This window comes from Narcine bancroftii, chromosome 3 (genome assembly GCF_036971445.1).
Source record: "Narcine bancroftii isolate sNarBan1 chromosome 3, sNarBan1.hap1, whole genome shotgun sequence".
In the NCBI taxonomy this organism is placed as follows: Eukaryota; Metazoa; Chordata; class Chondrichthyes; order Torpediniformes; family Narcinidae; genus Narcine; species Narcine bancroftii.
Genome location: NC_091471.1, coordinates 324,410,904 through 324,426,765, shown reverse-complemented (window position 1 = coordinate 324,426,765; position 15,862 = coordinate 324,410,904). Strand labels below are relative to the sequence as shown.

General features: G+C 47.7%; 1 protein-coding gene across 10 annotated transcripts in view; it reads right to left on the bottom strand.

The window, feature by feature from the left end:
• tmem94 (transmembrane protein 94) overlaps positions 1-14,730 on the bottom strand; it is a 216,987-nt gene extending 202,257 nt beyond the window's left edge. For 6 of the 10 annotated variants that reach the window (XM_069929023.1, XM_069929024.1, XM_069929026.1 and 3 more), the window contains exon 1: positions 14,388-14,729. In XM_069929023.1, coding sequence (XP_069785124.1) covers positions 14,388-14,408 — 21 coding nt within the window. In that variant the 5' untranslated portion in view covers positions 14,409-14,729. Of the gene's footprint in view, positions 1-14,387 lie in introns of all 10 variants that reach the window. The other 4 variants (XM_069929021.1, XM_069929022.1, XM_069929025.1 and 1 more) reach the window with 2 other exon arrangements.
• Between the last annotated feature and the right edge of the window lie 1,132 nt (positions 14,731-15,862).

Below are 15,862 nucleotides of genomic sequence, written 5' to 3'. Positions count from 1 at the left end.
CATCAATACAAATACAGTATTCATCATGTCATAAGAAATAATAAAAAACGATGCACAAAGAATAAATAATTTCATATCTTCTCTCCCTACCCTCCCCAAAAAGTAGGAAAGATAGAAGAAAGCCTGCCTGATAATCATATTACCTCTTAATTCTTATCAAATTTTTCTGGTTGATTCCATAAATTATATTTTCTCTAATTGGTATAGTTTACTAATTCCGTTTGCCATCTTTTCAACCCTACATTATTGTCTAATTTTCACATTACAGCTATACATTTCTTTGCTATTGTTAAACTGAGAAACTTCTGATAAATATCTAATTTCAAAGCAAAAATACCTCCTAATAAAAATATTTTGGGATCTTTCAAAACTTGCACGTTCATAACTCATCCCAATAAAATATCTACTACTTTTTCCACATTGCCAGACGGCATGTAAAAAGTTCCTACTTCTTTATTACATCTAAAACATTGATCAGAACAATTGGAATTAATTCCATGTAATTTATATGGAGTATAATATAATTGATATAAAAAAATTTGATACCTAATTGTATTAGTTACACTTTGATAACATAATTTTGACTATACTTCTTGAATTTGTATATTTGTTTCCCATCTCAAATTAGATTTAAATAGATCCTTTTTCTGCACAGTCACTTGCAATTTTATATACATATTAGTAATAAATCTTTTGATAAATTCATTACACACTGTTGCCCATGATACATATTCATTCTCTCTCTCCTCTCTCTCCCCTCTCTCCCCCTCTTCCTCTCTTCCTCTCTTCCTCTCTTCCTCTCTTCCTCTCTTCCTCTCTTCCTCTCTTCCTCTCTTCCTCTCTTCCTCTCTTCCTCTCTCTCTTTCTCTTTCTCTTTCTCTTTCTCTTCCCTGTGCAGTTTCTCTCCCTTTATCTCACTGTTGTCTTTCCCCATACTTCCTGGACCTTTTCCCTGAACTAATCGTCTTATCCAATCTATTTTTCAGAAAACTTCTGTCTAAACTTTTAGTCAACATCAGCTCCTTGTCAAGGCATCCACTTCAATACGTTTGCCATTCTTAGCAAAATTTTAGATTCACCATTGATTCCTTTGCAGAGCATTACCCTCTGTAACTAACTCATCATACGTATGAGATCAGGTGTTCTCATGGGCAATAATTATGAATCAGCACTTATTTCTAAATCTCCTGCAGCTGAAATCGGAGTATGATCTAATTCAGGAATGTCAGAGGAAGCAGCAGAGTGGATGGCTGTGGTTTTCAAGCACAAGTTCTGCTGTGGCTATAAAGGCACAGTGATATGGAGTTCATTCAAAGGTCATTGTCAGTAATTCAGAGATCAGAGTTCTGAATTTCCTAATTTTCAACAGTGCACTGGTTCCTTCTGCACCAAAAATCTTGTCCTCTCTGTACAATTCGCCCTTTGTCACAGATTTCTTGAAAGGTCTACAGGGTGCGAGAGCATTGCAACACAAAGTGTGAGAGGATATTCAAAGTTTCTGCATTGTTGATAGTTCATTCCTACATCCTCAGAATCAAAGTTGAGCTGTATACATAATGATGCGCAGTACCAATCTCACGACTGTTCTCCCACATGTCAGTTCAGTGTATTGAGCTTTTGAAGAAATTCAGCTATTCATCTGGAAGATGACTGGGCTTTAATAGTAGAACACAAAAGCACAGTACAAACCCTTCGGCCTTCGATATTGTGCCGATCTACATATTCCTATCCAAAGGAAAACTAAACCCTATCTACCTCGTAACCCTCTATTTTTCTTTCATCCATGTGCCCCTAACATTTCAGCCTGGGCCAACACCCCAGGCAGTGCATTCCAGGTACCCACAAGTCTCTGTGTAAAAAAAAAACTTACCCCTGATGTTTTCCCTAAACTTTTCTCCCTTCACTTTGTACAGATGTTCTCTGGTATTTGCTACTCCCACCCTGAGAAAAAGGTGCTGACTTATTTATGCCTTTCAGAATCTTGTATTAAGTCTCCTCTCATTCTTCTTCACTCCAAAGAGAAAAGTCCCACCTCTGCTAACCTTTATTTTTCATTTGCATCAAAGACAAATATAACAAGCTTATCCATAATCATACAGAGTAATAAAACTATGCAAAAATATTAATTTTTGTAGGGGAAAAAAGCCTACCTGAATTTATCATACATCATTCATTGATTAATTAAGTTTCAAATTTACAAATATAATCTTAAACCTCTAAATTAACTAGGGCAAGTTGGAGCGGGAGTAGCGGACGCTGTAGATGAACTCTTACCAATGAAATCCGTATATGGTTTTCAAATCTTATAAAATTTTTCTGGTTGTTTCTGTAAACTATACTTTATTTTCTCCAATGTTATACAATTTTGTAATTCCATTTGTCATCTATTCAACCCCTCACTATTATCTAGTTTCCACGTTACCACCATACGTTTCTTTGCTACTGCTATACCTAAAAACTTCCTCTGATAAATATCAACTTTAAATTATAAATATCACCTAACAAAAATATTTTTGGATCTTTTAGAACTTGTATCTTCATAATTTGTCCCAGTAAAATATTCATATGTTCCCCAAATTTTTCTACTTTTTCACATTGCCAGACTGCATGTAAAAAGGTTCCTTCCTACCTCTTTATTACATCTAAAACATTGATCAAAGCAATATGAACCAAGTCCATGTAATTTATGTGGAATATAATAACTGGTGTAAAAAAATTAAATTGTTCCATTTGATATGTGACATTAATTGTGTTCGTTACATTTTCATAACATAGTTTTGACCAAACTTCTTGGATTTGTCCATTTAAATCTCTTTCCCATTTCAATTTAGATTTAACTAGATCCTTTTTCTGCACTCTCTTGCAATTTTATATATATATTAGTAATAAATCTCAGTTATTAAATATCCAAATTGACTGTTCAGGTAATCTAAAATTCCTCCCTAACTTTCTTTTTAAATATGATTTAAGCTGATAATAGAAAAAAAGTAATATTATTTGGTATATTATATTTGTCTTTCAATTGGTCAAAAGTCAACTGAACCCAAAAAACAATCCTTTATCCTTTTTATTCCACAGTTGTGCTAAATTTCAAAAAACAAATTATTAACTGTAAAAGGAATTAAAGGATTTTGCTTTTATAGCATTTTGGCTATTTGGAAATTCTTCTTTCCTCTTTCTCCATGGATTCCATTCCATACTTTAAGTATATGTTTCATAGTTCCCTTTCAACAGTTCTTCATGCTATTTATATGTTTGGTATTATTTTCTCCTATTTTACTCCTTTCAATTTGTTCCCATGCTGTTTTTTCACCAATCTGATAACAGGAGGACAAGAATCTAATTTGAGCTGCTTTATAATAATTTTTAATTAGGCATAGTCCCCATGATTATATTTCCATGCTAATTTTTCCAACTCCATCCTAGACATTTTCTCTTGCCAAATAAATTTTCTTACATTTTTATTTAAATCTTGAAAAAATGTTCTTGGTACCGAAATTGGTAACGATTGGAATAGGTATTGTATTATAGAAAAAATATTTATCTTCACACAATTTATCCTTCCCATTAAAGAAATTGGTAAATCCTTCCATCTTATTAAGTCTTCTTTATTTTTCTTCAATAAAAGTATACAATTTAATTTAAACAAATTATTCAAATTCTTATCAATATTGATTCCTAAATACCTAACCTCCTCCTTCTGCCATTGAAATTTTGACATTTTATTAATTTCAGTATAATCCATCTCAATTATTGGCATCACTTGACTTTTATTAATATTTATTTTATAACCTGATCACCAATTGTACGTTTATTTTTTTATGAAGTTTCAGGCTTTGTAAGATATATTACATCATCTGCAAAAAGACTAATTTTATGTTTTTTATCTTCCATCTCAAAGCCCTTATGTCTCATTATGTCTCCTTATCACCTCTGCTAAAGGTTCTATGGCCAGCACAAATAAAAAAGGATGAAAATGGACAACTTTGTCTACATGATCTTTCCAATGAGATAGGTTTTGATTTTTGTCTATTTGTAACTACTTTAGGTGATTATAAAATTTGTTGGAATTCTAAAAACCTTCAATACGTTAAATAAATAGTCCCATTCTAATCGATCAAACACTTTTTCTGCATCTAAAACCAAGGCTACTGATGTTTTTTTTTGAGCTACATTTAATAACTTAAAATCTTAATATTATTGGCTGATCTATTCTTGATGAAACCTGTTAGGTTCATATTTATCAATTTAGGTAAACATTTAGCTAATCTATTAGCTATTAATTTAGACAATTTTATTATCTGTATTCATTAATAATATTGGTCTATGAAGATGGAAGCAAAGGATCCTTTTTTTTGGAATTACTGTTAATAATGCTGTTTTAATAATGCTCATTTGATCTAGCAATCCCATAAATATAGGGATCAGTAACTCTTTGAATTCTTTGTTAAACTCAAGAGAGAAATCATCCTCTCCTGGAGCCCTATTATTTGGTAAAGACAACAATGTCATATATTTCTGTATCAGTAAAAGAGTTTGATAATTCAATCTTTTCCTCAATATTTAATTCAGAATATAATTTGTGATAAATATTCATCTATTTTATCTCCATCCTTCAAAGATTCCAAATGATATAATTTCTTATAAAATTTCATAAAACATCATTTTATACCATGTTTTATGTAAGATGGACAGATTCCTCTATTATGGCTATTGTTCCCGATAATTGCTCTGTCTTCAATTGCCATGCTAAAACTTTATGGGCTCTATCTCCCAACTTAATATTTTTGTCATATTCACCTTGTATCTCTCTCCACTTTACATGTTTGTATTTCATTAAATTTCAATTTTTTAAATTTCCAATATTCTTCATTTCTCGTCATTCCCTTGATTCTGTAATTCTTTTTCCAACTTGGTTATTTCTATTTCTGTGGTTAACTTCAGGCTTTTTTTTTTAAATCTTAACTGTATAACATTATTTGCCCTCTTAAATAAGCCTTCAAACCACAAATTTATTGGTTACAGAGTGTTCATTAGTGTCTAGGAAAAATTTTATCTGCTGTCTTATAAATTCACAAAAAATCTTGCCTTTTTAACTCCATCTAACCCATATATTTTGCTCTACTTCCAATACAATTGACATAACTAAAGGTGAATTGTTAGATAATGTTCTTGCTTGGTATTCAATCTTTTAAGAGATTAAAAACATATCTATATGTGAATATCTTAAGTCAAAAGGAGTAAAATGAATAGTCCCTAATACCAGGATTCATCTTTCTTCAACTATCAATAAGTTTCATTTCATTCATAAAATTCATCACAATTTTAACTACCTTGTTTTTAACCATAATTCCACCAGATCCATCCAACTTGGAATCAAAAATTAAAATCTCCTGCCATGATTATTTTCCCCTTTTCATTGGCTAATTGCATAAAAACATCTTGTATAAATTTTCAATCATCTGTATTTGGTGCATATATTCTGTGCATATATATTCAATGTCCAACATTCTAAATAAATTTTACAATTTATCATCACTTATCTTCCCGCTTTATCAATAGTTGTATCCAATATTTTAATTGATGAACTTGTATTTATTAATATCGCTACCCCTCTGGCTTCAGAGTTAAATGAAGAAGACAATACCATTCCTATCCAATCACTCTTTAATTATACATGTTCTTTTTCTGTTAAATGAGTTTCTTATAAGAAAGCTACATCCACTTTTGTTTTTTCATATAACCTGATAATCTTTTTCTCTATCGGATTCTGAATATCATTAATATTAATACTAATAAAATTCAATTTCCCTGTCATCAAATACCAATATTACACCGTGTCCATCCAGCGTGTCCGCACCACCACCCCCCACTCACCCTTAATAATACTTATAATAACATACTACATTCATAAGCAATCCTGGCTTTGAACAAAAAAGGAAAGATAAAAGAAAGTGAAGAAAAAACCCAGAAGCACATGATGGTAAAATGTCTCTTATCCCCTGATCTATACAGGATGCAAAAAACAACCTTTGTGCCCATAATTCCTCAGTGGTCAGCATCACACTCCGTATTAACTCACTCGATATACCATACCATCCCTTACTACAGTTTTTCCAACAAGCCAAAAAATCCATTGATCTTATCAAAATATAATAGATCTCATGCATTATAGGTTAAACCTTCCTCCCACTTTTAAACTCTCTCAAAACACAATCTCACAATAAAATTCTTTCAGTTGTGTAATTAATTCAAGTATAAACAACCACCTGTTGTTTTTTAGCAGGCAAATATACCTTTGCTCCGCCTGCTTCGCTCTACCAAGGCCGGGGCTACCGCCTCCCCCTCGCTTCTGCCCGGACCGAGGCTTCCGCCTGCCTCACTTGACCGAGGCCGGGACTGCCGCTTCCCCCTCGTTTTTGCCCAGATCGGGGCCGCCGCAGCCTACCTTCTGTTCGGACTGGGGACGGGGCCGCCACCGCCTTCACTCGACCGAGGCCGGAGCTGCCGCCTCTCCCTTGCTTCTGCCCGGACTGGGGCCTCCGCCTGCTTCACTCTACCGAGGCCGGGGCCGCCGCCTCCCCCTCGCTTCTGCCCGGACCGGGGCCTCCGCCTGCTTCACTCTACCGAGGCCGGGGCCACCGCCTCCCCCTCGCTTCTGCCCAGACCGAGGCCTCCGCCTGCCTCACTCGACCAAGGCCGGGGCCGCCGCCGCCTCCCCCTCGTTTTTGCCCAGATCGGGGCTGCTGCCGCCTACCTTCTGCTCGGACTGGGGCCTCCGCCTTCCTCACTCGACCGAGGCCGGGGCCACCGCCTCCCCCTCGCTTCTGCCCGGACCGGGGCCTCCGCCTGCTTCACTCTACCGAGGCCGGGGCCGCCGCCTCCCCCTCGCTTCTGCCCGGACCGGGGCCACCGCCTCCCCCTCGCTTCTGCCCGGACCGAGGCCTCTGCCTGCCTCACTCGACCAAGGCCGGGGCCACCGCCTCCCCCTCGTTTTTACCCAGATCGGGGCCGCTGCCGCCTACCTTCTGCTCGGACTGGGGCCTCCGCCTTCCTCACTCGACCGAGGCCGGGGCCACCGCCTCCCCCTCGCCTCTGCCCGGACCGGGGCCTCCGCCTGTTTCACTCTACCGAGGCCGGGGCCGCCGCCTCCCCCTCACTTCTGCCCGGACCGGGGCCTCCACCTGCTTCACTCTACCGAGGCCGGGGCCACCGCCTCCCTCTCGCTTCTGCCCGGACCGAGGCCTCCGCCTGCCTCACTCGACCAAGGCCGGGGCCACCGCCTCCCCCTTGTTTTTGCCCAGATCGGGGCCGCTGCCGCCTACCTTCTGCTCGGACTGGGGCCTCCGCCTTCCTCACTCGACCGAGGCCGGGGCCACCGCCTCCCCCTCGCTTCTGCCCGGACCGGGGCCTCCGCCTGTTTCACTCTACCGAGGCCGGGGCCGCCGCCTCCCCCTCACTTCTGCCCGGACCGGGGCCTCCACCTGCTTCACTCTACCGAGGCCGGGGCCACCGCCTCCCCCTCGCTTCTGCCCGGACCGAGGCCTCCGCCTGCCTCACTCGACCAAGGCCGGGGCCACCGCCTCCCCCTCGTTTTTGCCCAGATCGGGGCCGCTGCCGCCTACCTTCTGCTCGGACTGGGGCCTCCGCCTTCCTCACTCGACCGAGGCCGGGGCCACCGCCTCCCTCACTCGACCGAGGCCGGGGCCACCGCCTCCCCCTCGCTTCTGCCCGGACCGGGTCCTCCGCCTGCTTCACTCTACCGAGGCCGGGGCCACCGCCTCCCCCTCACTTCTGCCCGGATTGGGGCCGCCGCCGCCTACCTTCTTTAGTTGCCCATTCAGAGCCAGCTCTTCAGCGCTTGACATCCTGTTTTGCGGAAACTGCCAAAATGTTTGGCCTGGAAGTCAGCCTGAAGAAAACTGAGGTCCTCCATTAGCCAGCCCCCCCACATCTCCATCGGGCACACAAAACTCAAAACGGTCAACCAGTTTACCTATCTCAGCTGCACCATTTCATCAGATGCAAGGATAGACAACAGACTCGCCAAAGCAAATAGCGCCTTTGGAAGACTACACAAAAGAGTCTGGAAAAACAACCAACTGAAGAACCTCACAAAGATTAGCGTATACAGAGCCGTTGTCATACCCACACCTGTTCGGCTCCGAATCATGGGTCCTTTACCGGCATCACCTACGGCTCCTAGAACGCTTCCACCAGCGTTGTCTCCGCTCCATCCTCAACATTCATTGGAGCGACTTCATCTCCCACATCAAAGTACTCGAAATGGCAGAGGCCGACAGTATCGAATCCACGCTGCTGAAGATCAAACTGCGCTGGGTAGGTCACATCTCCAGAATGGAGGACCATCGCCTTCCCAAGATCGTGTTATATGACGAGCTCTCCACTGGCCACTGAGACGGAGGTGCACCAAAGAGGTATAAGGACTGCCTAAAGAAAGCTCTTGGTGCCTGCCACATTGACCATCGCCAGTGTGCTGATATCACCTCAAACCGTGCATCTTGGCGCCTCACAGTTTGGCGGGCAGCAACCTCCTTTGAAGAAGACCGCAGAGCCCACCTCACTGTCAAAAGACAAAGGAGGAAAAACCCAACCCCAACCAACCAATTTTCCCTTGCAACCGCTGCAACCGTGTCTGCCTGTCCCGCATCGGACTTGTCAGCCACAAACGAACCTGCAGCTGACATGGATTTTACCCCTCCATAAATCTTCGTCCGAAGCCAAGCCAAAGAAAGAAGATAACTTTTCTTCATTGGGCTCTATAAAAAAAATCTATTCCTCCCACTCGAGACAAATTCTTTCAATACAGCAGAATATCTCAAAACAAAGGCATAGCATTTTTTCCATAGGACATTTTTAACTGGATTAAACCATTTTCTCTTTTTTAACAAATTGAAACTTGTCTGGATAAAAGAAAACCTTATTTCCATTATCAATCAAAGGTGATTGCCTTCCTTTTGCTTGCCTTGCTCCCAACTCCAATATCTTCTCTCTTATTGAAGGAATTGGACAAGTATTGGACGGGACCTTTGGTCAGGCTGAGGTTTAAGTTTCAGTGCCTTTTGGGCTCAGTCAATCTCCAAATCCCCTTGAAATTTGGCCCATTGGAAAAAAAATTTCATACCTTAACCTTCATCACCTTCTTTAAGTCCAACAGTCTTGATGTTATTCCATCTACTAAAATTTTCCAAAATGTCTATTTTTTTTTCATAAACTGGTCATTTTTAGCAGAAGCTTCTGCTTGTACTTTGAATCTCAAATTAATTTCCTTTAATTTTCACATCCACTATTTCAAATCTTGTGTCAACTTGTTGCATTAATCTTTCAATCAATCTTTCAATTCTTCCTTACTTCATCAGTTAATTCCATAGAATGTCGAAAAGAAACTAAAAATTGCTTTATTTCCCCAGAAGAAATGCACCTTTCTCTGTCATTTTCTTGATTGTAGATCATTCTTGGTCTTTGCTTTTCCAGGTCTTCATCTGGATCACTGGTGCTGTGAGTGTCTTGAATCTTTTTTAACATTTCCTCCATTTTTTTGTGTGTCCTGCACATGCACGAATCATGCGCAGAGTCACTTCTTCACTCGACGTTGGTGGCCATTATCGGAGGAGAACTTGTGCAGCATTGTCCAAGGTCTCCCCAGCTTCTGGCCTCTACCCTTTGGATATTACCTGGCGGACAGCTCCAGGATTCTTTCTCAAGGTCGGCCTCTCTTCTTTCTCTTGTTCTTTTTCTTGCTCCATTTCTTTATTGCAATAAGGCTTTCATCCTTCTTTGGTGGCATGTTAATGTTCTGCATGTCTTCAGACATGTCTTCAGTTACTTTAGTTTTTCTTGTCACTTTTTCGAGGAGAGCAGGGATTACCAATCTAACTCCATCATGCCCCCCAAGGGATTTTTCAATCCAGCCAACATCTTGGTAAATCTCCTCTGCACCCTCTCCATAGCTTCCAAATCCTTCCTATAAGGAGGTGAACAGAAATGAACACAATACCCTAAATGTGGTCTCAGCAGAGATTGGTAGAGTTGCAACATAACCTCTCAACTTGTATAGGCCTTCTGAACTATCCTATCAATTCACATGACAACCTTGAGAGATCTATGGATTTGGACCCTAAGGTCCCTCTGTTCCTTCACACTGTCCATTAACACTGTACTCAGCTTTCAAGTTTAACCTTCCAAAATGCATCACCTTCTATCTGGATTGAACTCCATCCACCACTTTTCCACCCAAATCTGCATCCTGTATATATCCTTTCGTAACCTAAGACAACCTTCAGCATTATCCACAACTACTCCAACCTCTACATCATTCACAAACTTACTGATCAAAAATACCAGGGGTCCCAGAACAGATACCTACAGACTCCACTAGACACTGACCTCCAGGCAGAATATTTTCCTTCCACTTCTACTCCCTGCTTTCCGTAGGCAAACCAATTCTAAATACACAGCCAAGGTTCCATGGATCACATACCTTACTAAAATCCATTTATAGCACATTCGCTGCCCTACCTTCATGAATTTCTTTCGTTGTCTCCTTAAAAATTTCAATTAGGCTTGTGAGGCACAACCTTCCTCCCACTAAGTCATGCTCCCTCTTCCCCAAATGCTCATAAATCCGGTCCTTAAGAACCTTCTCCAATAGTTTGTACAGCACTGATTATAAGACTCACTGGTCTGCAATTCCCAGGATTCTCACCATTACCTTTTTTTGTGCATCCACACTTCTGCAGCAATCATAAGCCAAATGTTCTTTGGGTTTAGCATCCAAAAACCAAAAAATACAGAAGTGCAGAGAATAATAAACAGGCAGATCAATTGATACGATCAATTGTGGAACGAGTTCCACAAAACTTTCCTCCAATCCTCCTAATATTCTAACATGTGTTTCTCTTCAAGCTAGCTTCCCATGTGTCTATTTCTTTACTGAAAAAAGTGTTTATGTTAAAAAGAATAACTGGGAGCAAGTGCATAGTTTCCCACAAGAGTATTTGGGAAATTTCTGACACTAAGCTCAAAGTTCAAGTCTTTCATAACCCACATCCAGATGCCGTAAATTAATCTGTGACACTCAGCATTCCTATTACATCCATTTAAGAGAATGGCACTTTGTTTTTTGCTCTAAACTAGATAAAATGAGGAAGGCCAATATTCAATGCATTCCTTTATACTGCAGAACATGGTAACAGCAAATTTATAACTACATTTAAAGCCCCAAAATATGTATTTCAACATACATATTAAAGAACACTTATAAATGCAAGAATGCAATGTACCTGCATCAAACCACGAGGCAAAACAAAATAAAAATTAAAAAAGGAATTATGCTATTTTTCATGTCCAGCAATTTTAAGACATTAGTGTCATTTTGATTCAGCCACATATCAAGCAGCAAGATACTGATGCAGACCAAACATGCCCCTTGAGTTGCATACCCTATAGTTCCTGAGTAGTCCCTTCCTCCGCCATAAACCGCGCACCTCCTTTCCCTGAAATCCAGTACATCCCTACCAAATTCAGTGCAACCTTGTATCCCCACTAACAAAAACAGTGCAGATCCCTCCCTCCCAGTCAAACAAGTGTCCAGACCCTCCCCCAAGTCCAGACACTCCCTCCCATAACAATACCCCACAAATAAAAACAACACAAACCCTTCCCCCTCAGTCTTCACCCATATTCTATGCCAGTTCAGTACTTGCCGTGATTTTAGCATTAACGCAGCTTCTGTCCCCTGTACATTGTGCCAAGGCAATCCCAGTCCCCGTACTCTGCACCAGTCCCCTCCCCCACTCTTGGTTCCCCCTCTCAGCTACCCCCACCCACCCCCCTGCCCCCACCCAGATCTCGCTGCCCCCACCCAGATCTCCCTGCCCCCACCCAGATCTCCCTGCCCCCACCCAGATCTCCCTGCCCCCACCCAGATCTCCCTGCCCCCACCCAGATCTCCCTGCCCCCACCCAGATCTCCCTGCCCCCACCCAGATCTCCCTGCCCCCACCCAGATCTCCCTGCCCCCACCCAGATCTCCCTGCCCCCACCCAGATCTCCCTGCCCCCACCCAGATCTCCCTGCCCCCACCCAGATCTCCCTGCCCCCACCCAGATCTCCCTGCCCCCACCCAGATCTCCCTGCCCCCACCCAGATCTCCCTGCCCCCACCCAGATCTCCCTGCCCCCACCCAGATCTCCCTGCCCCCACCCAGATCTCCCTGCCCCCACCCAGATCTCCCTGCCCCCACCCAGATCTCCCTGCCCCCACCCAGATCTCCCTGCCCCCACCCAGATCTCCCTGCCCCCACCCAGATCTCCCTGCCCCCACCCAGATCTCCCTGCCCCCACCCAGATCTCCCTGCCCCCACCCAGATCTCCCTGCCCCCACCCAGATCTCCCTGCCCCCACCCAGATCTCCCTGCCCCCACCCAGATCTCCCTGCCCCCACCCAGATCTCCCTGCCCCCACCCAGATCTCCCTGCCCCCACCCAGATCTCCCTGCCCCCACCCAGATCTCCCTGCCCCCACCCAGATCTCCCTGCCCCCACCCAGATCTCCCTGCCCCCACCCAGATCTCCCTGCCCCCACCCAGATCTCCCTGCCCCCACCCAGATCTCCCTGCCCCCACCCAGATCTCCCTGCCCCCACCCAGATCTCCCTGCCCCCACCCAGATCTCCCTGCCCCCACCCAGATCTCCCTGCCCCCACCCAGATCTCCCTGCCCCCACCCAGATCTCCCTGCCCCCACCCAAATCTCCCTGCCCCCACCCAAATCTCCCTGCCCCCACCCAGATCTCCCTGCCCCCACCCAGATCTCCCTGCCCCCACCCAGATCTCCCTGCCCCCACCCAGATCTCCCTGCCCCCACCGATCTCCCTGCCCCCACCCAGATCTCCCTGCCCCCACCCAGATCTCCCTGCCCCCACCCAGATCTCCCTGCCCCCACCCAGATCTCCCTGCCCCCACCCAGATCTCCCTGCCCCCACCCAGATCTCCCTGCCCCCACCCAGATCTCCCTGCCCCCACCCAGATCTCCCTGCCCCCACCCAGATCTCCCTGCCCCCACCCAGATCTCCCTGACCCCCAGATCTCCCTGACCCCACCCAGATCTCCCTGACCCCTCTGCCCCCACCAAGATCTCCCCGACCCCTGTCCCCTCCCAGTTCGCCACGACCCCTTTGCCCCCACCCCTCAGTTCTCCCCGATCCCTCTGCACCCTCCCCCTCTGTTCTCCCTGACCCCACTGCCCCTTCCCCCTCAGTTCTCCACGACCCCTTTGCCCCCTCGCCCTGTTCTCCGCGACCCCACTGCCCCCATCCCCTCAGTTCTCCCCGACGTAACTGCACCTCCCCCTCTCAGTTCTCCCTGAACCATCTGCCTCCTCCCCTTTCAGTTTTCCTCCTCCCCTTTCAGTTTTCCCCCACCCAACTACACCTCCCCTCTGTTCCCCTGACCCCTTTTCCCCCTTCCCACTCAATTCTCACCGACCCCTCTGCCACTTTCCCTGTTCTCCCCGACCCTTTTGCCCCTCTCCCAAAACCATCCCCGACCCCCCTCAGTCCTCCCCGACCCCCCTCAGTCCTCCCCGACCCCCCCAGTCCTCCCCGACCCCCCCCAGTCCTCCCCGACCCCCCCCAGTCCTCCCCGACCCCCCCAGTCCTCCCCGACCCCCCCCAGTCCTCCCCGACCCCCCCCAGTCCTCCCCGACCCCCCCAGTCCTCCCCGACCCCCCCCAGTCCTCCCCGACCCCCCCAGTCCTCCCCGACCCCCCCAGTCCTCCCCGACCCCCCTCAGTCCTCCCCGACCCCCCTCAGTCCTCCCCGACCCCCCTCAGTCCTCCCCGACCCCCCTCAGTCCTCCCCGACCCCCCTCAGTCCTCCCCGACCCCCTCAGTCCTCCCCGACCCCCCCTCAGTCCTCCCCGACCCCCCTCAGTCCTCCCCGACCCCCTCAGTCCTCCCCGACCCCCCTCAGTCCTCCCCGACCCCCTCAGTCCTCCCCGACCCCCCTCAGTCCTCCCCGACCCCCCTCAGTCCTCCCCGACCCCCTCAGTCCACCCCGACCCCTCGCCCCTCAGTTCTCCCCGACTAGTCTGTCCCCCTCAGTTTCCCCTCTTCTGCCTCCTCAGCCCTTCCACCTGCTCGAAGGGCCTCACTCAGTCCTCAGTGCCATCCTCTAAATTCCCCTTCCCGGTTCCCCAACCCCCTCCGGTTCCCTTGTGCCCAGCCCCCTCGCCCTGTCCACTACCACACCCCCCCCCCCTCGTCCCCGTGGCCCCTCCACTCTCTCCCTTATCCCCCCCCCCCCCCCCCCTCACGCCCGTCCAATACCCGTCGCCTCTGGAAACAACAGTAAGGACAGCAGATCCATACCTCGCCTTTCGGCTCCGGCATCTCCACGGCCGGGATGCGGGACGGGACGCGCCGTCCCGGGAGCTAGTCCAAGCCCGGGGTCTCACGGAGCCCCCAGCCACTCCCAGCCTCAGGCCGAGGCCGAGGCCAAGGCCCAGGCCGCGCCGTCCCGGGAAACAGACCGAGCACAGGGCCTCGGTCAGGGACATCAGCTGCACTTGGAGCGACGAGCCGCGCATGCGCATTCCACCTTCATCGCGGGCTGGCGCGGGACGGGTGGGTGAGGAGGCGGGGCTCGAGGACACTGAGGGTGGAGGCACGTGGGGGGAGGAGGGCACGGGGGGGTTGGAGGCGCGTCTCGGGTACAGTGGGTGGGGAGGTACGTGGGAGGAGTAGGGGCACGGGGGTTGGAGGCGGGGCTCGGGGACACAGTGGGTGGGGGAGGGACGTGGGGGGAGGAGGGGCATGGGGAGGGTTGGAGGCGAGGCTCGGGGACAATGGGTGGGGGAGGAGAGGAGGGGGGAGGAGGAGGGGGGAGGGGGAGGGGGGAGGGGGAGGGGGGGAGGGGGGGAGGGGGGAGGGGGAGGGGGGGAAGGGAGGAGGGGGAGGGGGGGGAAGGGAGGAGGGGGAGGGGAGGAGGGGAGGAGGGGGGAAAGGGAGGGGGGGGCTCGGAGGGATACGGCGGTGTTGGAGGTGGGGGCATTGGGTTCAAGGGTAGGGTTAGGGGCAGGTTTTGGGGGTTTGGGGTGGGTTCAGGGGCAGGTTTTGGGGGTTAGGGGGTGGGGTTCAGGGGCAGGTTTCACGGGGTTAGGGGGTGGGGTTCAGGGGCAGGTTTCACGGGGTTAGGGGGTGGGGTTCAAGGGCAGGTTTCGGGGGGTTAGGGGGTGGGGTTCAAGGGCAGGTTTCGGGGGGTTAGGGGGTGGGGTTCAAGGGCAGGTTTTGGGGTGTTAGGGGGTGGGGTTCAAGGGCAGGTTTTGGGGTGTTAGGGGGTGGGGTTCAGGGGCAGGTTTCATGGGGTTAGGGGGTGGGGTTCAGGGGCTGGTTTTGGGCATTAGGGGTGGGGTTCAGGGGCAGGTTTCAAGGGGTAGGGGGTGGGTTCAGGAGCAGGTTTGACTGGGTTAGGGGGTGGGGTTCATTGGCAGGTTTTGCTGGGTTAGGGGGTGGGGTTCATTGGCAGGTTTTGCTGGGTTAGGGGGTGGGGTTCAGGGGCAAATTTTGAGGGGTTAGCGGTGGGGTTCAGGGGCAGGATTCGGGGGGTTATAGGTGGGGTTCAGGGGCAGGTTTCGCGGAGTTAGGGGGTGGGCTTCTGGGGCAGGTTTCGTGGGGTAATGGGGTGGGGTTCAGGGGCAGGTTTTGAGGGGTTAGGGGGTGGGGTTCAGGGGCAGTTTTCATGGGGTAATGGGGTGGGGTTCAGGGTAAGGTTTCACGGGGTTAGGGGGTGGGGTTCAGAGGCAGGGTTCACGGGGTTAGGGGGTGGGGTTCAGGGGGAAGCTTTG